The 9,904-nt window shown below is 39.2% G+C and overlaps 2 protein-coding genes across 3 annotated transcripts; one reads left to right on the top strand and one right to left on the bottom strand.

Moving 5' to 3' along the window:
- The first annotated feature begins 5 nt into the window (after positions 1–5).
- LOC117621885 (pentatricopeptide repeat-containing protein At1g71490) lies at positions 6–4,383 on the top strand. Of its 2 annotated transcripts, none has more exons than XM_034352422.1 (3): positions 6–380; positions 949–3,491; positions 3,598–4,383. In XM_034352422.1, exons 2-3 carry the CDS (start codon positions 1,328–1,330, stop codon positions 3,672–3,674), a joined length of 2,241 nt encoding a protein of 746 aa, XP_034208313.1. In that variant the 5' UTR covers positions 6–380; positions 949–1,327; the 3' UTR covers positions 3,675–4,383. The 2 variants fall into 2 exon arrangements, with proteins under 2 accessions (XP_034208313.1, XP_034208317.1); XM_034352426.1 differs by having other exon boundaries at positions 6–384.
- A 202-nt stretch (positions 4,384–4,585) lies between these two features.
- LOC117621900 (myosin tail region-interacting protein MTI1-like) lies at positions 4,586–8,374 on the bottom strand. Its single transcript, XM_034352434.1, has 4 exons — positions 8,216–8,374; positions 7,344–7,757; positions 6,489–6,767; positions 4,586–5,949 (listed from the first exon to the last, which is right to left on the bottom strand). Exons 2-4 carry the CDS (start codon positions 7,647–7,649, stop codon positions 4,864–4,866), a joined length of 1,671 nt encoding a protein of 556 aa, XP_034208325.1. The 5' UTR covers positions 7,650–7,757; positions 8,216–8,374; the 3' UTR covers positions 4,586–4,863.
- Positions 8,375–9,904: the final 1,530 nt, after the last annotated feature.

The raw sequence follows: 9,904 nt of genomic DNA, 5'->3' as shown, positions 1-9,904 counted from the left end.
TGGGAGCACACCAGGGCCTGGACTAGACCCTTTCTATTACTTGGTCCAATAGCAACAAGACCAAAAGCCCAAAGAAAATCATACGACTCTCCCTCTTTTGGCGGGTTGTCACTCCCGTCCTACTCTGCTCTCTTCCTCTGTTAGAACGCCATGATGCCCTACCAGCACTGACGCCAATCCCCATCATTGAGCCGACCTACTTCCTCTTCCCCTGTCTATTTCTCCCAAAACACCCAACCTCGTCCCTGTCTCTGTTTCACCCAAAACGCCCAGTCTGCTTCTGTTTCGCCCAAAATCGCACAAAACCTCCTGTAATCAGAGCTGCATCGCGACCCAATTCTCTAAGTTTTCTGATTCCCTCCATCGAGACAATCACAGGGGTAGGTAAATGCTATTTCTTGTTTGGCGAATTAATTTTTTTTCCTTTTCTTTCAATGATATAATTCTGTGACTTTTGTTTTATATGTTGTTGATTCCTGGGTTTTATCATGTTGGAGTGTCCGTTGTTTAGACTTTTGTTTATCCTCTGAAACAATTTCCTGCTGAATGAACTTTTTCTTTCTCCTTCTAGTAATCCTTCTGTTAGTGGTCCAATTTGTTTCTTCATAATATCGTGTTTTTATCTATGGCTTATGCTAAACAAGATTGTTACCACTACCATTGATTTTCCCTATTTCCTTCATTTTCTCTCCTTACTCACAATTCAGTTCTCTACTGTTTACTTCATTTAAACAGAAGCCAATAAGTCATTTAAACACAATCCAGGTCAGAATCTAATAGGTCATCTAAATGAGTTTTAATATAGTTTGTATAGATTGAGGATGTAAGTATAGTTGTTTATTGTGGTAGTTTTAATAATTTTCCAGATTATGGGTATGCTTTTTTTCTTCAAATATTCTTTGTTATTCAATTCCTAAAAGTATCTGCATTTCCATTTCGATGCTGCAGATTGGGGCAGCTTTTGGATTCTAGCTGCATACAACTTATTTAGCTGTTACTTGGATCGGTTTCTTCAAAGCGAACCATAGATGTAAGCCCAAAACATCGGTCAAGGGGACAAGAGGGTCAGTTTAACTTGTGGGGTATCATGTGGGATTTGATTATACTGTCGGGGTTAGGTTTTGTTCAAACCAACACTGTTGTCTTAAGTTTGGGCTTGTGCTATACTACTCGCTTGTTTTCCCCAAATTACTAAATGAAGACACCTCTTTGAAATTTGAAGAGGGATTAATCCATATTCCGGAGGCACATGCTGCAAATTTGGGCAAAGCATTCGATCAGTTCTTGCCTACCATGATATTACATACAGCAGATACTTCTCTAGTGTATGCCATCGTCGTTTTCTCGTTTCATCCCAAGGGGCCTTTCTCTATCCCAAATCCAACGCTTCATACCTAAAAGCTGGAAACGAGGCACCACCCAATTTGAGAAACCATCAGCACCGTCTATTTTCGAAACAGGTTCAGCAGTTGATGATTCTATGATAGATTCTCTTCTTATATCCATTAAGAACTATGCAAGCGAGGGTAATTTATCAAAAGCATTCAAAGCTTTCTCTCTTCTCAAGCTCCATGGCTCTTCTGCTACTTCTTGTGACCTTATCTTGCATCCCATCTCTTCTCTTCTCTTGTCTTGCGCCAACCATAAATCTTTCCCACAGGGTGAACAGCTTCATGCACATATTGTCAGATTGGGTTTTGAGCGACACCCCATTTTGGTTTCCAAGCTGGTTACTCTTTACTCAAGATTTAATCTCCATGTTGATGCTCATATTGTCATTGAGAATTCAAATATATTGCATCCTCTTCCTTGGAATGTGCTCATCTCTTCATATGTTAAAAATGAACTTTTGGATGAGGCTCTCTCTACGTATAAACAAATGGTAAATAAGGGGATTAGACCAGATAGTTTCACTTACCCATCTGTTCTCAAGGCATGTGGTGAAAAATTGGATATAGGGTTTGGGAGGGAGGTGCATAAGTCAATCAATGCTAGTTGTCAGGATTGGAATTTATTTGTGCATAATTCATTGGTCTCCATGTATGGGAGATTTGGGCTTGTGGATGTTGCTCGTCACTTGTTTGACAAAATGCCCACAAGGGATGAGATCTCTTGGAATGCAATGATATCTGGTTATGCCTCCAAGGGCATGTGGACGGAAGCATTTGAGCTGTTTGGAAGCATGCGGATGGAGGGTCTTGGAGTTGATATCTTAACTTGGAATACCATAGCTGGAGGATGCTTGAGGACAGGCAATTTCAAGGGTGCACTTGAGTTGCTTTCTCAAATGAGAATCTGTGGTATTTTATTGGACTCGGTATCATTGATTATTGGTTTGAGTGCTTGTTCCCACCTTGGAGTCATTAAGTTAGGGAAGGAGATTCATGGTTCTGCAATTCGTGGTTGTTGGGATGGCTATGATAATGTTAAACATGCATTAATTACGATGTATTCCAGGTGCAAAGACCTTAGGCAAGCCTATGGTTTGTTTCAATTGGTAGAAGATAGAAGTATAATTACTTGGAACTCCATGCTTTCTGGTTATTCCCGCATGGACCGAGCTGAGGAAGCTTCATTCTTATTTAGGGAGATGATGTGTTCTGGAATTGAACCTAATTACATTACAATTGCCAGCATCCTTCCCCTCTGTGCTCGGGTAGCGAATCTTCAACACGGGAAGGAGTTCCACTGCTACATAACAAAACGTGTAGTGTTTGATGATTATTTACTTCTGTGGAATGCTCTTGTGGACATGTATGCCAGATCAGGCAAAATTTTAGAAGCTAAACGAGTATTTGATTCAATGTCTAAGCGAGATGAAGTAACTTATAATTCAATGATTGCAGGATATGGAGTCCAGGGTGAGGGAAAAGCTGCATTGAAGTTATTTGAAGAGATGAACATGTTACACATCAAACCTGATCATGTAACCATGGTTTCAATTTTGTCAGCTTGTAGCCATTCTCGTCTTGTAATCCAAGGCCAAATGCTATTTGAAAAGATGGTGAGTGTATACGGTATAACTCCCCGTTTGGAGCACTATGCTTGCATGGTTGATCTTTACGGGAGGGCTGGTCTACTAAACAAAGCAAAGGAGATTATCACAAGGATGCCTTACAGGCCAACTTCTGCAATGTGGGCTACTCTTCTTGGAGCTTGTCGGATCCATGGAAATATAGATATAGGGGAATGGGCAGCCGAGAAGCTGTTGGAAATGAGACCTGAAAATTCTGGTTACTACGTGTTAATTGCTAACATGTATGCTGCTGCTGGTTGTTGGAACAAGCTAGCGAGAGTGAGGACTTTCATGAGGGACTTGGGTGTGAGGAAGGCTCCTGGCTGTGCTTGGGTTGATGTGGGCGATGGATTCTCCCTGTTTTTGGTGGGGGACACAACAAATGAGCTGAGAAATGACATTTACCTTCTGTTGGATGGATTAACTGAGCTAATGAAAGATGCTGATTCTGTAGTCAATGAGGATTTTAGTTCAGGTTATGATGTTGTTTGAGTAGTAGTATGGAAAAAGGGAACTAATTATACTAAACAAAAGGATTGCTAACATATCTCATCTGAATTGATTTTGCTTCTTTTATATAGGCCATCAAACAAAAGGTTTCTATGCGTGGCAAATTTCCCCTATCAAATCTCATCTCCCCTCGCATTCAAGTAATTGAAGCACCAACCAACCTGCTAAATTGCCGTTGTCCACCCATGGATAATGTGAAAAAAATTGTGAAAGCAAACCTGTGTAATCGCTGCCAATCAAGAAGTTTGGAATGCAACGAGGAAGCCAGATCTATGTCAATAACCGTTTTGGTAGACAGTAAAAAGGTTTGTGAGCACCAATTAGCGTTTGGTAATCGTCCTCCAGACAGCCGACGCGATGAAACTCAAAATTTACGTGAGTTAATTTAACGTGTCATGTCACTAGCGAGGGAGTGGTTTGGGGAGATGCCGCTGCTGGAGAGCCCTCATGGATTAGAAGCAGGGATGACAAAGCGCTAATTAACAACTACCAGGATGAAGAAAATAATTTGCAAGCACCTTGCCCTTTAAAGAATTGAACCTTCCAAGTTTCGAGAGATGATAATGTGGCAAATAACATGGACGGCCATATTATGCCGTCCATATTATGTTCCACATACGTTGGTATTAAAAAATTGGTAAGCAAGTTAGTGTTGTAGCATTATTGAAAAAACAACAAAAACGTCTCCTCCTCCACTATATCATGCTATAATAAATTAGTAAGGGTATTTTAGGAAGAAGAAAATTGCAAATCTGACTCATTAAGTAACTTGGTGGTGCTGGGTCTTATATTTGTATTGGTAACAACTGCAGAAATATAATTTTTGGCGTTGAAATTAGTGTGGTTTATTTTCCACATCAACAGGAGTACTCTGTCCGCTTTACAAATATAATTTTTCGTTGGCGTTTAGATAGTATTCCAAGTTTTGTTTCTAATTCGGCATTCTAATTTTTGGAGTTTTAGACCATTTATAAAAATAAAAACAAACAAAAAAGAAGAAGAAAAGAGATATTGAAGGAAAAGAGATCATACAATTATGTACCCAAAAAAAAAAAAAAAAAAAACACAAGGCGCAACTCAGCGATCAAATTTCGATTATTACGAGTCAATACACAGTGAGATGAAGAGACGTAATCACTAACGGGAGCTGGGCAAGCAAGAAAACAGGTTCAAAACAAGCGCAGGGAATGTAGATCCTTCAGAAAGACAGTACAAGCAAAGCGCAAAGCACGTGAAGGGGCTTACCATCTAAATTCACAGAGATGTATGTCCACAGAAAAGAGGATGTAGAAACAAGTAATACTTCCTGTACAGAAATCTGAACCAAGCACACTGTACTACCGGCCAAACCAACCTCTAGGCGGCTGGACTTCCTCGTCATTCATCAGCTTATCTAACACCACATTCACATCAACTGCTTGGCCATTGTCTGTCAGCTTCCGAATCGTCGCCCTAACATGGTCTCTTGGAAAACCCATAGTTGTCACATGATCAATCACATCATCAATGGGAACCTTGTTTCCAGTCCCAGCTGAACCTGAAGAACCGCCCACCCAAGAAGAGGTAGGCGATGCATGAGGCAATACTCGAGCAACTGGGAGCTGTGGGTAACCAATTCCTCCACTGTGAGCTGTGGCAGAAGAAGGCATTCGTGGTTTCATTGAGGAACTGTCATCTTGAAGTGATCCACCGTAATGATATGTCTCACCTAGCGCAGACGGAGGACCATACCCAGAAGAAAATCCTGTACTGGATTTGCTAGATGGTGGTTCATAGGCGTGGGAACCTGGACCATAATACTGTTGGGAGGGAGGGAGCCCACTGGGTGTCTGATAAGGTGGCTGGGGAGGATTGGTTGGGTAACTTAAGGAAGGAACATAAGGTGTCTCTTCCGCATGGTGGCCTAATGTAGGCCGGAGTTGAGAGGGATTAACAGGTGCAAGTGAAGGGTGCTGTTGAGGCAGCTGAGGTGGTGGCTGAGAATGCTGTGGTTGAGTGGTAGGTTGAAATTGTTGATGCGGTGCTGCTGTAGGAGGGGGGAGTGACTGCTGACTTGGAGGTAACTGGTATTGCTGATTTGGGGCTTCTTGAGTTTGACCAGGTGCTGGAAAATAAGGGTCTCGCTGAGGGACAGGAGGCATCTGGTTCTGAGAAAACTGATTTGGAGGCGGAACTAAAGGTAGTACACTTTGGAACATAGGTTGGGGAGGAGCATTTGGTGGAGAGACAGCAGGAAGTGAAGATGGAAGATTCACAGGGTGAGGAGGCTGTTGGTGAGCTTGCGTAGATTCAGAAGCTACTGTCTGCCCAGAAACTTGCGATTGAGTGCCTACCTCGGAATTTAATACCTGCGTCTTCCCAAGCTGGAGCTGGGTCTCTACTATTGCTTGTTTATCCTTCAATACCTGAATACCTGTTTGCACCTGTGTGTGATATTGACAATAACCAAATGAACCAGTGAAAAGGAATAACCACATTAGCAGAATAAAGAAAAGAGTAGCATAAACACATATGTTGGTATGATAATAAACAAATGTCAGTTTTCATGCTTAATAAACTTAGTGCTTTTTTGCACCTTCACAAACAGGCAAGTGACCTTATTGACAACACCTTGCTCTAAGACATTCATTATTGGAGTCATCTTTTAGGGGTCAAATTCTACCCCACCCAACACAATTTAAATGTCTACAAGATTGAAGATTTTAAGCTTTTCAGATTTGGTGAAAGCATGGGCAATGCGTAACCCTGCTTCACACTCTACATAGTTCTGGAATCACAAGGAGAGATACCGTAACAAATAGAGAAAAGGAAATAACTAATGGTGTTCCTGCATCTATCTCACTCATGCTGCCAATGGTTTATAAGATTTCCAGTTGAACAGAAGTCATCTGATTGCTAAAATACCAAATGCAAGGCAATATGTCGAGCTCACACCAAAAAGAAGGGCAAAGAGGCAACATACATCTCTAAGAACATTCTCCAACTGTCTCATCTTTCCATCAGTGTTCCCATGATTGTTTCCCACAGATATCTTCAAATCATCTACAGAATTTTCAAGGTGGCAGGTTCTGCTCTCTAGTTGTGTTAGTTTCTCACTAACACCTTCCAACACATGAAGTAAACTATCGACATGCTTCTTCATGGTGCGGTCAATCTCTGACACAATTGTAGCATCAGGAACATTTTGGTCCTTGTCTAAAATAAGCTCTGACGGTTTAATGGAATCCAGAGAACCATAATTCTGTATAAAAATTGGAAAGAGTAGCACTATATCAGTGTAAATAAAGTAAATGCCAAGCTCACATTCAATTATCAATCAGCAATAACTACCTAAAGTCTACTACACAGCAGAAAGGTCTATTTAGAAAACCAAGGGAAGGCTACTATACTGGAAAAAGGGGAGCAATGTAAAGAGGGCAAAACCATTCCGATAAGCCCCCAAGTTTTTATTTGATTTGTACCCTTTTCTAACTGTACAAGACTTGGATAAAAAAAGCCCATTATGATAGGCATCAACACTTTTGAAAGCATCATCTGCAAATAATCTACTCTCTAATAAATGGCAACAAAATCATTCAAAACTCTATCGCCTAGTTCATGCACTGCCCTCAGGAAATTCGAGTACAGTAACTTACAAAACATTTAACTGCTGAAGCCTGAAATATATCATGCAAATTTACAATATGCTAATAAAAAACATTATCAGACAATCTCACTAGCATGGTAATAAACACAATTATCAAATCCCTAGAACACTAACCGGTAACTGTATGGACAAAGAAAGATAAAGAGTGAGATTCCGAGGCAGGTTAATTACTCTGATAGGAGACGTAGTGTTGGACTTTGACTCGGAGGAGTTCCATGCCCTAGTGGATCCTTCTCCTCCACCTCCAAGATTATGTTTGGCATCAATATTTGGGGACTGGAAAGAAGATCCGATGATGGGACGAATGGACTGGAAATAGTCGGATAAGATCTTTTCGTTCTTGGAAAGCCCATTACCGTAGCCCACCTGCTGTTCCACCTCTTGGGGATGGTTCATCAGGCCGATGAAGTCATTCTGCTGCGATGATCCTTGCGAGAGATCCATTATCTGCTTGTCCAAGAACGACGTTGTATTCATCGGTGCTGTAATCAACAGAATGTTTTTTTTCTTGGTCACCACAAGTTCCCAAGTCCCAGTTGCAGCAACCAAATCACTTGTTGTCTATGAAAATTTCAGTGAAGGAAACTAGAAAGAGAAAGAATAATCAAAGTAGTCAATATCAAGGACAAAAACAAAAAAAAAAAAAACAAAACAAAACAAAAAAAAAAAAAAAAAAAAAAAAAAACAAAAAAAAAAAAAAAAAAAAAACAGAGCACAATATCTCAAACTAAGTAAAAGAATTTCCAGTACACATGAGGTTATTCATTTTCAGTTCATGATTCAGGTATTAAACTGAGCAGAAGATAATAAGATTCAAACAAGAAAAACACTGAAATCCTTTTACCAAATTCAAGTACGGAATTTGCTTAAATGCCAAGCAAAATTAATCGAATTGACATTATGGACCTATATGAAAATTCTGAATTTTCAATCCCTAGGAATTGCAGTAGCCGAAAACAATTTAGACTTAGAACATTTTTCATAGGCGAGTTAGGGTTCAGGACGTAATAATAAAATTAAAGAATTAAACATAAAATTCTTACAGTGTTCTTGATGAATTGAGCAACCACTGCGTCCTAAAGCTTCGCACATATAGATTGATTCAGCTCCGCTGCCTGTTGTCTATGCGTAGAGGGCACGGAAGGAAATTTCGGAAAGGAAAAATAGTTACAGCGGGAAGGGGGTAGGATAGTAATAAAGAGGTGATTGAAGGGGTTTATTTGAAAGCTGTTAAGAAAGAAAAATGTGGTAAGTGTAGCATTACTCATTAGAATGAGTAAAGATTATTTTTTGATATTTTGTCGCCAAATGGTACCGATTATGCTTAAAATATTTCTCAAGAAAGCTTAAAAAGAGTCTTAAATATTTGAATAATTACTTTTATGAATCATCTTTTATAGATCAAATTAATATGAATTGCATGCTTATGTTGAAAGTGGAACCCGATGCCTTAGTGTTTTAATCAATTAAATTTTCATTAAATCAAATTCTATCAATCAAAATTGTTCTTTTTCAGCTCTGTTATTTTTTATTTATTGCTCTCTATGAATATAACACTCAGACTTCCGAACTACACTACTATTCGACATATCCCCTTGGATTTTGCAAAGTGGTACTAACAGCACTCATATCTATACTACTCACATTATTATCAGCACATGAAGATACAGTAATGATACATAATTACAATATTATAATATCAACACATTAAGATACATAAATCATTTTTAAAAAAACCACATTAAGATACATATTATCAATAGTGTCCAGAAGATACATTGTTGTTAGGGGCATATTGGACTTTTGGCCGGGGAGAGAAGACCATGGTTTCATCTTCAATTGTTAACAAAGAACATATATATTTTTTCCTCTCATATATTTTTTTTTCTTCTCATTATTTGGCAGATCAAAAGTTAAAGAATTTAGGTGCCAATTTGGGTTCCTCATAATTCTATGAATGAATCCAATGACTGTGATTTGTCACCTTGAGGGAATGAAGCGACTTGCCACGAGCACCCTGCGTCATCAGCAAAATCACTTAATTTGCAGACTTAGGAGTAGGGTTGGTGATTGGAAGGTAAGGGCTCTTGTTCCGCTAGAGCGGCAAGGATGCCGAAATTTTTTGGTTGAGAAAAGTTCTTGTGATGGTGGTAGTGATGGCTATGGTGGTGAAAGGTTCAGGAGGTAGAAGAGGAAGAAAGGGTTGAGGAACAGAAATTACACTTTTAGCCCTCATTTCGAAGGTTAAATTGACGGACTATCATGACAAGACCCAATTGGAACTAATTGTTGAGTTTACAATGTAATTGCCAAAAATAAAATAAAATTTAGGACTCAATTGTTATTCCTCAGGATAAAGTTCACAAACATCTACAGTTAAAACCCCAAAAATAAAAAGGTAAACTGCCAAATACCCCCTAAATTATTAAACTTATACACACAACATGGATGCTAGAACTCGAACCCAGGACCTTGCCTGAGGGAGTAAATACTCCAAACCACTACACTAGTGGGTCCTTTGCACTCTCAGACTATTTTAAATGGTCAATTTAGCACATGTCGTCAAGTTTTTAGACTTCCATCTAATTTTCTGTTAATGGGTAAGTTTGTCATTTTAAAAAGACAATACCAAAAAAATAATAATAAAGAAAATATAAAATCATGATTTCTTCTCTATTCTCTTTCTTCCTTCTTTTTCTTTTTCCTTCTTCTTCCTTTTCCTTCTTCTTCCT

This window comes from Prunus dulcis, chromosome 1 (genome assembly GCF_902201215.1).
Source record: "Prunus dulcis chromosome 1, ALMONDv2, whole genome shotgun sequence".
Lineage (NCBI taxonomy): Eukaryota > Viridiplantae > Streptophyta > Magnoliopsida > Rosales > Rosaceae > Prunus > Prunus dulcis.
The sequence above is the reverse complement of the archived record's forward strand: the minus strand, read 5'-3'. Positions and strand labels throughout refer to the sequence as shown.

Excerpts from the sequence above, each read along its gene's own strand:
- LOC117621885 (XM_034352422.1), top strand. The coding sequence starts at position 1,328 with ATGCCATCGTCGTTTTCTCGTTTCATCCCAAGGGGCCTTTCTCTATCC. Across the intron at positions 3,492-3,597 it reads CAATGAGGATTTTAGTTCAG|GCCATCAAACAAAAGGTTTC; the intron begins GTTATGATGTTG and ends TCTTTTATATAG.
- LOC117621900 (XM_034352434.1), bottom strand. The coding sequence starts at position 7,649 with ATGAATACAACGTCGTTCTTGGACAAGCAGATAATGGATCTCTCGCAA. Across the intron at positions 6,768-7,343 it reads ACACTACGTCTCCTATCAGA|AATTATGGTTCTCTGGATTC; the intron begins GTAATTAACCTG and ends ATTTTTATACAG. Across the intron at positions 5,950-6,488 it reads TGGAGAATGTTCTTAGAGAT|GTGCAAACAGGTATTCAGGT; the intron begins GTATGTTGCCTC and ends TATCACACACAG.